Below are 16,600 nucleotides of genomic sequence, written 5' to 3' on the forward strand. Positions count from 1 at the left end.
GTAATATAGCACGTTTAGTTCACTAGAAAACAACAAAACACAATACACTTTGGAATCTGTATTAACCTTACGCTGACAAATATATTTGCCGCAGTTAATTACTTACAACAACAACAATAATAATAACAACCCGGAACTAATCACTTAATTAGTTAATCACTAGGTGTCTAGTTTACACAATATTCTAATCACTTCACCGTGATACAACACGCACACGTGTGATCATTGAGAAACGCTGCCAGGGGAACTTAATTAATAAAGGAATTACAACTCTATTCTTAACTGGTTAATTTTTAATTAACCCTTAACTACTCATTCAGTAACCTTGTAATACAGAATTAATACTGGTACCTATCACAATAAAGACAATAACCTACAGTTTACCTAGGTCCTCTTAGGATGACTGGTTAAGCTTGAATAATTTTAGAACAGTGAAGCCTACAATTTACTTCGTCAGATTACCGGAGACACTGTCTAAATAATATTGGTATAATAAAATATTAAAATATTTAAGGTCACATCAATCACATCAAGGTTATTACAACAGAGCAGAAAAATATATTTACCACGTCCGGACTGAACTTATATATTTCGTTCAGTGGACGACGTCCGTTCCCCTGCAGCCTTCCTATGTTTCCCCCCGATATATCTAAATCCTATCTATTTATTACAAAATCCCGAATATCGCCTGGGGGCACATCGCGGTACTTCTCCCATCATGTGAATTTTCCACAGCGACCAAGACGACATTTTTTCTTAGATGGTCAGACTAGCTGTCGCCATTCCGCTAAAACAGAACTCGCGGAGGTATTACGTAACTACTGGCCACATGGCCTCCACAGCTGGTCTGGGTGTGTATTAGGGGGTACGGTCGCGCGGAGGTATTACGTAACAAAGTGCATATTGGAAACAGCTCGACCACCATCGCGTGGGGGTATTACGTAACCACGCCGCACACGGCCCTCTGAAACAATTAACATCGCCACAGGCGAAAAAAAATAAGAGCATGTTCCGTCACACTACTCATTAAATTTGGTCGCTAGATTAGATCGGGTGGTCAAAAAGAAATTAGATAAGATGGGGGGGGGGGGGGGGGAAGGGGGTTAGAGTTGAAAATGGGCAGAATTTTGAAAATAGCAATTAGTAAAAAAGTTAATAGAATTAAAAAAAAACAAAAAAACAAGCCAAAAATAGTTGGCCCCCCCCCCGTGAATCTCTTTTTTCCCCCTTTTTACTCCAGAAAATAGCATACACACCTCAGGGTTTAATTTGTTTAGAAAAAGTAGTGCCCCCACCCCCACGGATTTTGATCAGGGTACGGGCCATGAAGTCCACACATTAATACACTTTATTTATTTATTTATAATTTAAATCCATTTGTATCTTTTCCCACAATATATTAAAATAAATAACCATTTCATAAAAGAATTCGAAGTCGAAAATTCGCGCCCATAATTTTATCGTCAACCTCTACTCGTGGCCCGGAATATGAACTTCGCCTGTTTTCGGATAAATACGGCAATTGCCGAATAAATCCGAACATGATCCTCCATGTTCCTCCGTTTTGTGTATTGTGAAAATTCTGTTTCAGTTTTGTCTTTTTACAGCAGGTTTATGAAAACAAACAACACAGTTTCAACGCTCATACAATGGATAAATCTAGTAAGGAGTCGACTTTAGTATATACCTTCAGTTTATTGCATTTTGCTTTAGTTTATTTTAAAAATACAAAATGCTGCTCGTTAGGGGCATAATGCGCCAAATCGGGCCCTAGCGGCTATGGCCAGTTGCACAAAAGAGCATGCGAGGTTAACGATGCTTATCATGCGTAATGGGGGCCTATAATATATTGCACTTTTCTTGCTTGAAAAATGCAGACGACAGAATATAATACGGCTACTAGTACACCAAGGACCGTTATCTTGCTAATAATTATAGGTTTAGGATTTTCAACGATTAGCAATTAAATCGATATAAACATGGATAAAACGGCACATACACACAAGAAAATAGGCTACAGCACGTTTTTCACACCTTCAAATGACAAATTGTCAAAAATGTTTTGCATCCAGTTTCAAATGTGAAATGTTTATATATGCATTAAAGTTATCTTAGGCTCTTTTTATTATTTTATTTTATCAATATGATATAGGCTTATTTGTGAAGAAGAAGAAAAACTCCCAACTAAGCTTAGGTATCCATAACAAATTTTGTTTCCAGATGGGATATTTGGAGCCATGCCCACCCCCCCCACCCCACCCCCAACCCTTTAAAGGGACATTCCTGAGTTTGCTTCATTGTAAAATGTTTCCGACTAAACTTGAATATTAAATATATTTTCCTGTTTAGAATATCAGTGTCTGTATATTCAAAGTGTTTCTGGTCGTCTTAATATTTGTAAGAAGCCCAAACTGGATTTTGTCTTAAAATAATTTCGTATCTATACATGTGCGAAAAAATAATATTTTAGGAAATAAAATGAAATTTAACCTAGTACAAATATTAGAATGATCAGAAATACGTTTAATATGCAGCCACTAATATTTTATGCAGAAAAATATATTTGATATGTAATTACAATTGTTCAAAAGTCTCTGTTAGTTGATAACATCTTAAAAATTGCCGCAAACTCAGGAATGTCTCTTTAAATAATTCATGTTAGGATTCTCAGACGGGCACCGCCATAGACAAAACAGGGCGGCCTGCATGTAGCTAATAAGGGGAGGGGGCACTTTCCCCACCACAACAGCAACTTATATTAAGTATAAATACAAATTGTATAACATGACAATAAATTTACTGGTTAATAATATTGACATTTTAATTTTTATGTATGTTACCACCCTGAAATGGCTGCAAAAGCAAAATTGTGAATTCATCTGCCGAATTCATCTATCCGAAATATGTTTTTATATACATTTGTCTTTGACAGGTCGTATTATGGTACATGGTGTTGTCCATCCATCTGTAAACTTTCTGTTTTCTGATCATATCTTTCTTATCAATTCAAACCTTGCATGCAAGTGCAACTTGGGATGGTGGTGTGTTGCCTACCTTAACTAGGTCACAGTGACCTATGTTTCATGAATTACTGCATATCAAAGGAAATTCTTGTCTGGGCTATATAGCTTCCTCGTGAATTCAGATATGATCATCAAACCTTGCATGCAAGTACAACCTGGGGTGGTGGTGTATTGTGTACCATAACTAGGTCACTGCAACCAACATTTGATGTGTGTATCGCATACCTCACTGGAACTCTTTGTTGTTAATATAAATAGGGAATAATTGGTTAATGTCTTAAGATATCGGCTTTATCCTGCGAATGTTAGAATGGCAAATGCAGCGAGACAGAGCCTTGCTGCATTTGCTATTCGACCTGAGCAGGATAAAACCGATATCTTAAGACAGTAACCAGTTATTTCTTTTATCTTGCAATCCTACAGGAATAGTCAAAAAATCATTTATTCCTCTTTTTGCGCACGGAAATCGAGTATCGCCAACCTAGCAAGGCATTTACGGTATGACATCATACAAGATACATGACATCATTCTTTGTAACACGCTAGCTACATTCTGCAACATTCAAAAAGTGTTTCTAAGCTCTAATTCATAAATAAATATACAAGTTTTGTATTGTTATCGCAAAACTAAAAGTTTTGTTAAGTACAAGATATTATGTACCGGTATGTCTTTATTTATTTACAGGTAATTTGTTGATGTCCGATCCGCACAGTAACACATCAGCTGACATTCATATCTGTGGTACGTGCAAAGCTCAGTTCAGCGACGTCATTGTTTTTCTCACACACAAAAAGGAGTGTTCTGAAACCTGCTTACTGCCACCACCAATACCACAAACCAGAAGGCCACACAGTTTGAATACTAACAATGATCCAGCTACGTCCATGTATGAAAACAATGTCCGAAGTCTCGAGTCTTCTGTCTTGGACAGAGATGATGGTCAGGACATGGATGTTGCTCACACTGAAGCACTTCACAGATCAGGTGATGGGGTGATGGTGTCGCTCAGTTTGTCATCTGATGGAGTCCGGGACAGTAGCACACATCTTATTCAGCCAACCAGCAAGGCAGTCATTGTCAGTGACGGACAAAGGTTGTATCAAGAGCAGAGGATTGTTGATTCACAAAGTTTACATCACGGACAAGGGGTTGCTTCACCAAACCAAAGATCACATGTGGTTCTTGAACAGCAAAGGATCCAACATCGATCTCCCAGGATCACACAGGATAGGTTTAGAGAAGGTTCTCAACATCGAGTTGAGAGTCAGTTTCCTCGGCAAGTAGAAGCCCATATGGTTGAGAAAAATATCCAGAATGTTACATCGAAGCTTTCTCAAGAAGCAGTAAGTGGAAATCTTCAACAGACAGGAGTTCTCGTTGCACAGCCAAACTTTCGCATGACTACATCGAGATCCCGTGGCTTGATTCCTGATAGAGTAGAAAGCCTCGTCCAGCAGAATGCCCACCAGGTGACAGACAAGTCTGTTGAGGAGACTCTGTCTGTGTCCGCTGGTGGACAAACCGTGGTGTTCACTGACGGGTCTCAGCTCTCTCAGATTATAACATCAGATGGACAGCCTGTTGTTCTGCAAGGTGGAACCCAGCTTCCTCACATTGTCAGTTCTGATGGGCAGACCATCTTACTTAGAGATGGAGCCAAATTTACCCAGACGGCATCTTCAGATGGACAGTCTGTTCTCTTGCAAGACGGAACTCCGCTCTCTCAGATTGTCACATCAGATGGACAAAGCATCTTGTTAAGAGATGGAGCCCAACTCACGCAGGTTCAAAATGCAGGTAGACAAACTGTTCTACTGAAAGATGGAACCCAGATTTCTCAGGTTCAGACTTCAGATTCAGGATGGCACCATCAGACAGTTCTTGACCAGAGTCAGCTGAGGGGGTCAGTTGATGGCATCAGTTCTTACGATGATGCTGAAATGTTCACAGCACCAGAGACAAGTATGAATTTTGAAGCTCACACTTCCAGCAATTCCAGATCAGAAGCTTCTAATTTCCAGACTAACACAAATGTGATGTTTCATTCCCAGGATCCTACAGCAGAACACCTGCATATGGACAGTCTTTCTGACACATCCATCTCCGAACAATCTCTCAGGGATGCTGTCAATCTTCTTGCTAAAGGCAAAGGCCAAAGTGTTGCTCACCAGAAAGTAACTGAAAGTGGTTCTTCAAACTCTTCCTCTAGTATCTTAACACACAAATCTGGTGCCAGGGGATCGAAGAGACTGAAGCTGGATGATCTAGGTATGTCTGCCATACTCCACGTGAGTCAGGACTCCTCTATATCATCGTCTGGTGTTTTTGACTCAGCTTCATCTACCAGCATTCATGATGCTGCTGCCTCAGCAGGTATTTATGATGCTTCATCCTCGTTGACTTCTCTCCAGGATCCTGTACCATCTGGTGTTGTGTATCACATTCCTTCGTCAGCTGCTGGACAAGAGGGTGAAGTGTCTGCTGCTGCTGATGGTGTTGCTGCTTCTGCTACAGGGATTCATGGTGCCAGCTTCCAGCAGGTGGCAGTAAACGAAGGAATTGCACATATTCAGAACTCACAACAGACACAGCAGATAGGAGTGTCTAAAACAGGACTAGGTAATTTGTTTTGTTATTTGCTATCAGCCACATGCTCCAGTATTTATTGCTAAGTACTAGGGTATGTGTGTGTGTGTTTCAGTGGTAGAGAACTGGTTTTTTGGAATATTTCAGACTGATGTGTCATACTAAACATAAGAGAGCTATTTTTCGGGAATGTTTTAGACTATATTGAGTCATACTGTAAATATAAGAGAACTGTGTTTTTCTGAAATGTTTCAGATTATAATAATTATTGAGTCATACTTTACATATACTCTTCAAAAAAAGAAACGCAAAAGGGTACAAATGGGTTATAACTCCGATTTTATGTTTCCTACCGGTTCATGCTTTGTGAATATAAGGTCATTGCATGTCCCAAACACATTCCCACGGTTACATTCGATAAAACGCAGCTACTGTACAATAAAGTTCCAAAATGTGAATATTCGCAAAAACGCAGCCACGTGCAAACCATGTCACCACTGCACGTGCGTTGTCTGCACGTGCAACATGAACACCGACAGTATAAAAGTGCAGGGTGTTCGCTTGCCTGGCCTCTGTATCTGGCCGACAGTTGACAATCCAGGACATGCCACGTCTCAGTGAACCGCAGAGAAACAATGCCATCGGCCGACTAGACGCAGGCGAATCCAGAACGGCCGTTGCCAGGGCATTCCATGTGTCCCCAAGCACCATCTCCAGACTGTGGGACCGTTACCAGCAACATGGATCAACACGTGACCTCCCTAGATCCGGTCGACCACGGGTCACTACCCCCGGGCAGGACCGCTACATCCGGGTACGCCACCTTCGGGAACGATTGACTACTGCCACCTCCACAGCCGCAGCAATACCAGGTTTGCGCAGGATATCCGACCAGACCGTACGGAACCACCTACGTGAGGTAGGAATTCGTGCCAGACGTCCAGTTCGAGGTGTCATCTTAACACCACAACACCGTCGACTCCGATTGCAGTGGTGCCAGATTAATCGACAATGGCCTCAACTGCGATGGAGACAGGTGTGGTTCAGTGACGAGTCCCGATTTCTGCTCCAACGTCATGATGGAAAATGTCGCTTGTATAGGCGTCGTGGTGAACGTTATGCGGCAAACTGCGTGCAGGAAGTGGACAGATTCGGCGGGGGTAGTTTCATGGTGTGGGCAGCCATCTCACACACTGGCAGAACTGACCTGGTCCACGTGCAGGGCAACCTGAATGCACAGGGCTACATTGACCAGATCCTCCGGCCACACATCGTTCCAGTTATGGCCAACGCCAACGCAGTGTTCCAACATGACAACGCCAGGCCTCACACAGCACGTCTCACAACGGCTTTCCTACAGAACAACAACATTAATGTCCTTCCTTGGCCATCGATATCACCGGATTTGAACCCAATTGAGCATCTATGGGACGAGTTGGACCGACGCCTCCGACAGCGACAACCACAGCCTCAGACCCTGCCCGAGCTGGCAGCAGCCTTGCAGGCCGAGTGGGCCACCATCCCCCGGGACGTCATCCGTACTCTGGTTGCTTCAATGGGCAGGCGGTGCCAGGCAGTTGTCAACACACGCGGAGGCCACACCCGGTATTGACTCCAGATGACCGTGACCTTGGTGGTGTGTCCTATCACTTACTCACAATGGACTAGAGTGAATTGTGAACAATCCTGCAACATTTGGTAATTATCGGACTCACCATTCAATAATTAAATCAATTCTCCAAATGTTACGACAATGTGGTTTTGCGTTTCTTCTTTTGAAGAGTATATAAGAGAACTGTTTTACTGGAATGTTTCAGACTATGATGAGTCATACTTTACATATAGAACAGTTGTTTTTCTGGAATGTTTCAGACTATGTAGTCACAGTGCACGATCCCGACTCGCCCAGCAAGAAACGGTTCAAGTGTTCCGTGGCCGACTGCCACTTCACGACGACCTACATTCGTGACCTTGACCGACACAACCGAGTGCACACCGGCGAGCGTCCGTACATCTGTCCGCTGTGTCCCAAGTCGTTCAGTCGGTCGGACAAACTCAACATTCATCTGAGGGGACACACGGGTGCAAAACCATTCAAGTGCAATTTCTGTAAGTAGCATTTATTATAGAGCTTGGTGCATGTACAGACATTTCCTTTCAGTTTCCATGCTAATACTGATGCATAGCTTCTGTACTCTGACTTCAGTGGACCTGGTTTGAGTTTGGAGTTTTCCTTCTCCTAGGAGTTTACTTACTAGGATTCTGAGCCTCTCCAGCCCAGTTTTGATTTTGAAGTTTGCTTCTTCTAGACAGTTGTCTTTCTTGACTCATGTCCTCTGACTGTCCGGTACATATTAGTCTAGTCTCTACCCTTTGACCAGTCAAGCTTGAGTGACCCTACCAGGAGCTGATGCTCCAGCTGGCATAGCTTTCCGAGTCATTGAGACATGCAAGCTACCTGACCAGTCAAGGAATGGACCATGAGATAGGTAAGTAGCATTGACAGGCAGGGTAGCGACAGTAGATGGCTTAATAAATTAAAGGTTTACACATGTAGCTCTAGATTAGCAGATAATTTCACCAAATTATAACTTAAAAATTTCTTCAAAACTAGCAGACATAAAATTATTTTCTAACAAAATATCAATTACAGCGATGTGAGAACTACACGGAAACGTGGAAATACGCTTTTCCATTTAGTCTAAAAAAACAAAAAACATGATGTTCAATACTGTTGACCACACAAGGTTCATTTGCATGTTTTCACGGTTTCAAGTTTATGATGTGTGCCTTATATTATAAGTTATAACCAGTTCAGATTTGTTAGCATTGAATGTAATTTTTGGCAGTTCCAGGTGTTAAAAACAACAATTTTCCTTCAGAGACCCTTGAGTGGCCCCTGGCCGCAGTAAGCTTTTTTGTTCCAGCCCCTCTCAAATCCCTGCAATTATTATATGAAATTACGAGACCAATGACAATAGAATTTGCCAATTGTTTTTAAAATTCACAATTGGCAAATGTGGCGAGTGCCAGAGGTAGCCCTGATTTTCGTATGGAATTTGTGACTTGAAATATACCCTGCTCATCCTGTTCAACTGATGTTCACTACCATGAGCCGTTAAGCAAATATTTAAAACTGTTATTATTAATTAGCCAGGGACTTAACAACATGTTCTGTAGGTCCTTCCCAAAAGAAAGTGGCACTGAAAATTCCCAATTTCTATGCTCAAAATTCCCAATATTATATATTTTTAATTATTTCTGTTAAAATTAATAAATTAATTTAACAGTGGTTACTGCATCATGCAGTGGCCTAAAACAATATTCCAAGTATGATTTACTCGTTCTGATTTTCCCAATCTCACATACATGTATAACCATGGCAAAAAATTCTGGATATATCCCTGTTAGTTTAAATAGAGAATAAATAGTTAATGACGTGTCGGATACTTCATTTATCCTGTGAAGGTAAGAATGGGTAATTCTCATTTGGCCTGAACAGGATAAAGCAGATATCCAATGTCATTAATTGGTTATTATCTTTACCCTGCAGACCATAAAAAATTAGGGGGAAAAGCTATTATTTCTGTTATTTCAGCCACAGTGTATGATGACCTGGAGGTCAAATGAGCGATTACCGACCTCGATGGTGTCGTGGTTAAGCCATCGGTCTACAGACTGGTAGGTACAGGGTTCGCATCCTGGTACCGGCTCCAACCCAGAGTGAGTTCTTATTGGCTCAATGGGTAGGTGTAAGACCACTACACCATCTTCTCTCTCACTAACCACTAACCAACTAACAACTAACCCACTGTCCTGGACAACCAGCCCAGATAGCTGAGGTGTGTGCCCAGGACAGCGTGCTTGAACCTTAATTGAATATAAGCACGAAAATAACTTGAAATGAAATGAGTTGAGTGATTTCGTAATGTAGCTATGCGCGTGACGTCAAAAGTCATATCCTGCTACCACACAAATATGACTTTGCTTTATCTGTCATCATATTCTGTAAATAGAAACGATGGTTGCTGGATAAAAATATATTTTTTTTTTTTTGTCTAATTTAATATTTATAACTATTGAAATATGATTTATGACTAGTAATATATGATTTATGGATACCAAAAATCTGTGACTTTGGCTACCGAAATATGAATAATTAATGGAATGTGAAGATACATGTATAAATGTCCTAGCGTTACTGAAAAATATATAACAAAATACTCTTTAATTCTTTACGGGCCCAATAGTAAAGCACCCCCTCGATGCGCGGTTGGTGTGGGATTGATCCTCGTCGGTGGGCCCATTGGGCTATTTCTCGTTCCAGCCAGTGCACCATGACTGGTATATCAAAGGCCGTGGTATGTACTACCGTGTCTGTGGGATGGTACATATAAAAGATCCCTTGCTGCTAATCGGAAAGAGTAGCCCATGAAGTGGTGACAGCGGGTATCCTCTCTCAATATCTGTGTGGTCCTTAACCATATGTTTGACGCCATATATTATAACCGTAAATAAAATGTGTTGAGTGCGTCGTTAAATAAAACATGTCCTTCCTTCCTTCTTTTAATTCTTTCTTTTTGTTTTGTTTATTTATTAGAAATGTTGTACTACAAAGTATCTGTATTTCAGGTGACTATGGCGCGGCAGATAGCAGTAGTTTGAAGAAACACATCAGAATCCACACAGATGAAAGACCTTTTAGGTAGGCAGGCTGCGAATCTAGCACGATTTCCAGGGAACATTTTGTTGAGTATCGCGTCGTGATTCCCTACACAAGATTCACAGATCTCTACACAATTTTGTAACATTAAACAGTAGTTGCTAATCAAGTTTCAGTCAACTAAGATCGATGGCAGTCACTTTTCGCACCCTTGTTTTGGCTTCATACACAATAAATATAGCATATCTTACCGTAATTTCACTTGAAATCCATATATCGTAAAAGGTACGATTTTTTAATCACAAGATTTTCTTCAAACACATTCAGGTGCATTAGTAATGTTCAAACAAAAAAATCTCAATAGCAATTTTGCACTGGAATTTTTCCAGCATTCTTAAAACGGAAACGTCATGTACCCAGTTATGGTTATTGTAAGCAGATGCAAATTGACGTCATTGGAATACTGACGTTATTCAAATTCAGAATTAACTATGCTATTACATTGCTTCGCTGCATTAAAGTAAAAACTGGTCTACTAAATTTCTATAACAAACAGACAACTTTGTTTACAAGTCGGTATTTTTCATAATTCTGGACAAAATATTAATTTTAAATTTTAAAACATGAAAGAAATAAAAAGTACCTTTTGTTAAATATGTCATATCAGAAAATTACCATTGGATATGTTTTATTTATTGTGTACGAAGCCAAAACAAGGGTCCGAAAAGTGACTGTCATCGACCTTAGAAGTATTGCTAATCAAGATTTTGAAAACAAATCCCACATTTTAGCTCGGAAACATAAGATTTTGAGATGGAAATCCCATAATATCTATATTACATATTTTATGATTTTGGCATATCTTTAAAAAGAAACCACACATTGATTGCCTGTGTGCTCTCTCCCCCCTCCCCCCCCCCCCCCCCCCCCCCAATGACTGGCGTCTTTGGTCATTCTGAGTTTTCCAGGGGAGGATGGAGTACCCCCCAATGACTGGCGTCTTTGGTCATTCTGAGTTTTCCAGGGGAGGATGGAGTACCCCCCAATGACTGGCGTCTTTGGTCATTCTGAGTTTTCCAGGGGAGGATGGAGTAGTGCCTCTGTCAAGCTGACAATCACTATGTTGCCCTGGAAGAAGGAAGGAAGGAAATGTTTTATTTAACGACGCACTCAACACATTTTATTTACGGTCATATGGCGTTGGACATATGGTGAAGTACCACACAGATATTGAGGGAGGAAACCCACTGTCGCCACTTCATGGGCTACTCTTTTTTTTATTAGCAGCAAGGGATCTTTTATATGCATCATCCCACAGACAGGGTAGCACTGTTGCCCTGGAATGCCTGATATGTTTGTCCAGAGATTATGGAAACTCTTTGTCTCACAGTCATACTCATAGTCATTGCATTCTGGGTCCTTGTTGGGACGGGACGTAGCTCTGTGGTACAGCGCTCGCCTGATGCGCGATCGATCTAGGATCGATTCTCCCATTGGTGGGCCCATTGGGCTATTTCTCGTTCCAGCCAGTGGTCCACAACTGGTGTAACAAAGGCCGTGGTATGTACTATCCTGTCTGAGGGATAGTGCATATAAAAGATCCCATGCTGCTAATTGAAAAGAGTAGCCCATGAAGTGGCGACAGCGGGTTTCCTATCTCAATATATGTGTGGTCCATATCCATATGTCCGATGCCATATAACTTTAAATAAAATGTGTTGAGTACGTTGTTAGATAAAACATTTCCTTCCTTCTATGTCCTTGTTCTATTTAAAGCCAACTAGGTTTTGGGTAGTGTGAAATATTTTGGGCTATTATATTGTTTTGTTCTTTACTGTTGGCTTATGCAAATTACTTTCAACATTTTTGCTTCAACTGTTTTGGATAACCACTTTACATGCAAACATATTAAGCAGTTTATGTGATAATATTAATTTTCAACCATTTTGGACTAGATGAATTTTGTAAAAACACTTTACGTTATTAGTTATATGGAGATCAGTCCCTGTTGGTGACCCAGTGGGCTATTGCTCGTTCCAGCCAGTGCACCACAAATGGTATATCAAATACAGTGGTATGTGCTATTCTGTCTATGGGATTGTGCATATAAAAGATCCCTTGGTACTAATGAAAAAATGTAGCGGGTTTCCTCTAAGACTATATGTCAAAATTAAATGTTTCACATCCAATAAATAAACAAATTAACGTGCTCTAGTGGTGTCGTTAAATAAAACAAACTTTTTTTTTTTTAGTTATATGGAATTTTATTTTAAATATTAGACCTTAGACCTGTCATTGGATAAACAGTTTACTCACCCCACGACCTTACTGTAATGCATGCCAGTCTAAAGTATAATTATTATTACCCTAAACACTGGTGTGAGACCTCGCTTTTGTCACTGTACCATTTTGATGATGTAATAGACAATGTGTCCTTCTTTGTTAAATTAAATCCAACAAATTGTGCACTTACTACATGAAATTCTTCTGTGTCTTCTTCCACAATTTTGGATTTAATAAGTTAAAAAACACCAATTACAACTAATACTGTTAACATGTTGACCTCTACCATCATGAAATGTTATTGTGAGCAGGGCTAGCTCTGTTCTCAGGAATTGCTTTTCACATGTTAAATTGACCTTGACCATGACCTTAACCTTATTGCAGGTGTCAGATCTGCCCGTACGCGAGTCGCAACTCCAGTCAGCTGATCGTGCACCTTCGCACCCACACCGGGGACAGTCCATTTCAGTGCAGTGTTTGTGACGCCAAGTTTAAAATCAACTCCGACCTCAAGCGCCACATGAGGATTCACACGGGAGAAAAACCATATGGCTGTGATTTGTGTGACTACAGGTGTTCTGTCAGAGGTAAGAGGTTTACTCTCGGGCAACCCCAAGTGATACTACCATAACATTAAACAATCAAATATATTTTTTTTTTTACCAGGCAATCTCAAATGTCACCACCATAACATTAAACAATGAATATTTTTTTCTTTTTTACCAGGCATTGGCAAGTGTCACCACCATAACATTAAACAGTTAAATATATCTTTTTTTTACCAGATAACTTACTGTCAGTACCATAACATTAAACAATCAAGTATATCAGACCTTGCTGTTTCCTCATCACTCCTCTCAGACTAGTTCAAGGAGAGCAATTTTTAGCTCCCTTTAGCATGAGAATTTATACGATATCAGTATGGTAATATCTTAAATGGCTCCCCATAATCTTTGTGAGGGGAGCAATTAATCACACCCGTCAAGTTGTTTTCACTGCGAAGTCTGATGTATCTTTTTTTTACCAGGCAACTTCAAGTATCAGTACCATAACATGAAACAATTAAATATATATTTTGCCCCAGGCAACCTCAAGTGTTTGTGACATATCATTAAACAATGAAATATATCCTTTTTTCCCCAGGCAACCTCAAGTTGTTGTGACGTATCATTAAACAATCAGGGCTCACCCTGTACATTGCCAAATTAGCCAGTTGCTAATTTTTATATAAAATGGCTACAAAATTTAGCCTTTGGCTAAAAGAATATTCCTCAAATTAACCACATTTTAATAAATTTCAAGGAAATACTCAAAATTGACTAAACCAAAATTTGTTCCAGTGTGAGCCCTGAACAATGAAATATATCTTATTCCCTAGGCAACCTCAAGTGTCAGTACCGTAACATTAAACAACCAAATATATCTTATTCCCTAGGCAACCTCAAGTGTCAGTACCGTAACATTAAACAACCAAATATATCTTATTCCCTAGGCAACCTCAAGTGTCAGTACCGTAACATTAAACAACCAAATATATCTTATTCCCTAGGCAACCTCAAGTGTCAGTACCGTAACATTAAACAACCAAATATATCTTATTCCCTAGGCAACCTCAAGTGTCAGTACCGTAACATTAAACAACCAAATATATCTTATTCCCTAGGCAACCTCAAGTGTCAGTACCGTAACATTAAACAACCAAATATATCTTATTCCCTAGGCAACCTCAAGTGTCAGTACCGTAACATTAAACAACCAAATATATCTTATTCCCTAGGCAACCTCAAGTGTCAGTACCGTAACATTAAACAACCAAATATATCTTATTCCCTAGGCAACCTCAAGTGTCAGTACCGTAACATTAAACAACCAAATATATCTTATTCCCTAGGCAACCTCAAGTGTCAGTACCGTAACATTAAACAACCAAATATATCTTATTCCCTAGGCAACCTCAAGTGTCAGTACCGTAACATTAAACAACCAAATATATCTTATTCCCTAGGCAACCTCAAGTGTCAGTACCGTAACATTAAACAACCAAATATATCTTATTCCAGGCAACCTCAAGTGTCAGTACCGTAACATTAAACAACCAAATATATCTTATTCCCTAGGCAACCTCAAGTGTCAGTACCGTAACATTAAAGAACCAATATATCTTATTCCCTAGGCAACCTCAAGTGTCAGTACCGTAACATTAAACAACCAAATATATCTATTCCCTAGGCAACCTCAAGTGTCAGTACCGTAACATTAAACAACCAAATATATCTTATTCCCTAGGCAACCTCAAGTGTCAGTACCGTAACATTAAACAACCAAATATATCTTATTCCCTAGGCAACCTCAAGTGTCAGTACCGTAACATTAAACAACCAAATATATCTTATTCCCTAGGCAACCTCAAGTGTCAGTACCGTAACATTAAACAACCAAATATATCTTATTCCCTAGGCAACCTCAAGTGTCAGTACCGTAACATTAAACAACCAAATATATCTTATTCCCTAGGCAACCTCAAATGTCAGTACCATAACATTAAACAACCAAATATATCTTATTGCCTAGGCAACCTCAAGTGTCACTACCGCATCAACCACTCGAGTGAGAACCAGATGTCGTGTCCCGAACCCAACTGTAAGTTCACCTCGTCCTCGAGGAAGACCCTATGGGAGCACAAGAAGACGCACGACCTGTTGCGGCCAATCAAATGCGAGGTGTGCAGCTACGCGTGTGCCAGCAACAGTGCGCTGAAGATGCACATGCGAGTTCACAGCGCGGACAGACCCTACAACTGTGGCATCTGCAGCTACTCGTCCAAACAGAGCGGGAACGTCAAGACGCACATCCGGAAGAGGCACCCGGAAACGTTGCAGATCCGGTCGGGCAGAAGTGGTAAGAAGAAAGGGAGGGTCCAATGGAGCGCCTCGGAGGAGGACCCCGGGATACCAAAGCTGCGACAGAACTGCCGCAAGGCGTACAAGTGTAACATCTGTTCCGCGTCGTTCGTCAGGGAGGACTCGTTGAGGAGTCACATGCGACAGCACTGCCGCGAGATTGAGCAGAATCTTGAGAGTACTGCCCTGGCCGTGTTGGAGCAGCAGCAGAGTAGCGCAGGGCAGCAGCAGCAGCAGGGGGTGTCAGTGATCCCTCAACACGACCAGCTGACATCCGTGTGTTGTTCTACCTCCCAGCAGATCCCAGCCGCTCTCGATACGACTAACAGTATTAACCAGAATGTGAAAATTACTCATTCAGATCCTTACATGTTCCTCTCGCAGCCGCACAAGACTGGAGAGAAGACGATTAAGTTGGTGTCGACATCACTTCCTATCCACTCCGATGAATCTCTCTCTCAGCAAGTTGTGCTTGGTTCACAGTCTACAGCGACGCTGGAAAAGGAAAGTGGACTGACGATGTATCAGGTTTCTCAGAGTGGGAGCCAGTCATCCGATGATCGGTTGATTCCTGTTTCCATGCTTGAGACACATCTGCCTGGTGGTTCGCGGAACACATCACGTGACACCGTAGTAACAAGTTCCATGCCGACGACGACCACGGTGATGTCACGTTCGATAGTGAGCGATGGACAGCCTCTTTCCACATCTGATATACAGCAGAATCATCCAATGTTAACTGCAGGTTCGTAAACAGTCTTTAACTCTTATCCACCCAGCTTTCCAACGTGAAATATGTAATTTTGAACCTACATTATTCAACCTCAAATTGTAAAAAAGCCCAACTAATTTAACGCTATTTTGATGTATGTTCATAGTTTAGAGGACATATCAGTGAATCTAATTACCAAAATAAAACTTACAGAAGAACTTATTAATATTTGATTTTTTTTTTTTAAAACCCCTACGATCATGATCCATGACGTTATTGTTTATGACAGTTTATTTTCACTTTCAATCGACGTCAGGTAATCCATCCATCATCTACTTCAAAGTCTGTATTATCAGTTATTTTCAGTGAATACATCCTTTACAAATCTTCAGTTTTCATTAAATAATAATGTCCCAACATGTTTTAAAAGAA

The 16,600-nt window shown here is 40.7% G+C and overlaps 1 protein-coding gene across 6 annotated transcripts in view; it reads left to right on the plus strand.

Annotated features, from left to right (window-relative positions):
• Positions 1-1,560: 1,560 nt before the first annotated feature.
• The window catches only part of LOC121388618, a 180,539-nt gene continuing 165,499 nt past the window's right edge, over positions 1,561-16,600 (plus strand). For all 6 annotated transcript variants that reach the window (XR_005959990.1, XR_005959992.1, XR_005959991.1 and 3 more), the window contains exons 1-6: positions 1,561-1,662; positions 3,709-5,643; positions 7,483-7,719; positions 10,243-10,315; positions 12,941-13,143; positions 15,128-16,201. Coding sequence is in view for 2 of the 6 variants with exons in the window: in XM_041520030.1 (XP_041375964.1) it covers positions 1,650-1,662; positions 3,709-5,643; positions 7,483-7,719; positions 10,243-10,315; positions 12,941-13,143; positions 15,128-16,201 (3,535 nt within the window). In the remaining 4 variants the exon portion in view is untranslated. The remainder of the gene's footprint in view (positions 1,663-3,708; positions 5,644-7,482; positions 7,720-10,242; positions 10,316-12,940; positions 13,144-15,127; positions 16,202-16,600) is intronic.

This window comes from Gigantopelta aegis, chromosome 14 (genome assembly GCF_016097555.1).
Source record: "Gigantopelta aegis isolate Gae_Host chromosome 14, Gae_host_genome, whole genome shotgun sequence".
In the NCBI taxonomy this organism is placed as follows: Eukaryota; Metazoa; Mollusca; class Gastropoda; order Neomphalida; family Peltospiridae; genus Gigantopelta; species Gigantopelta aegis.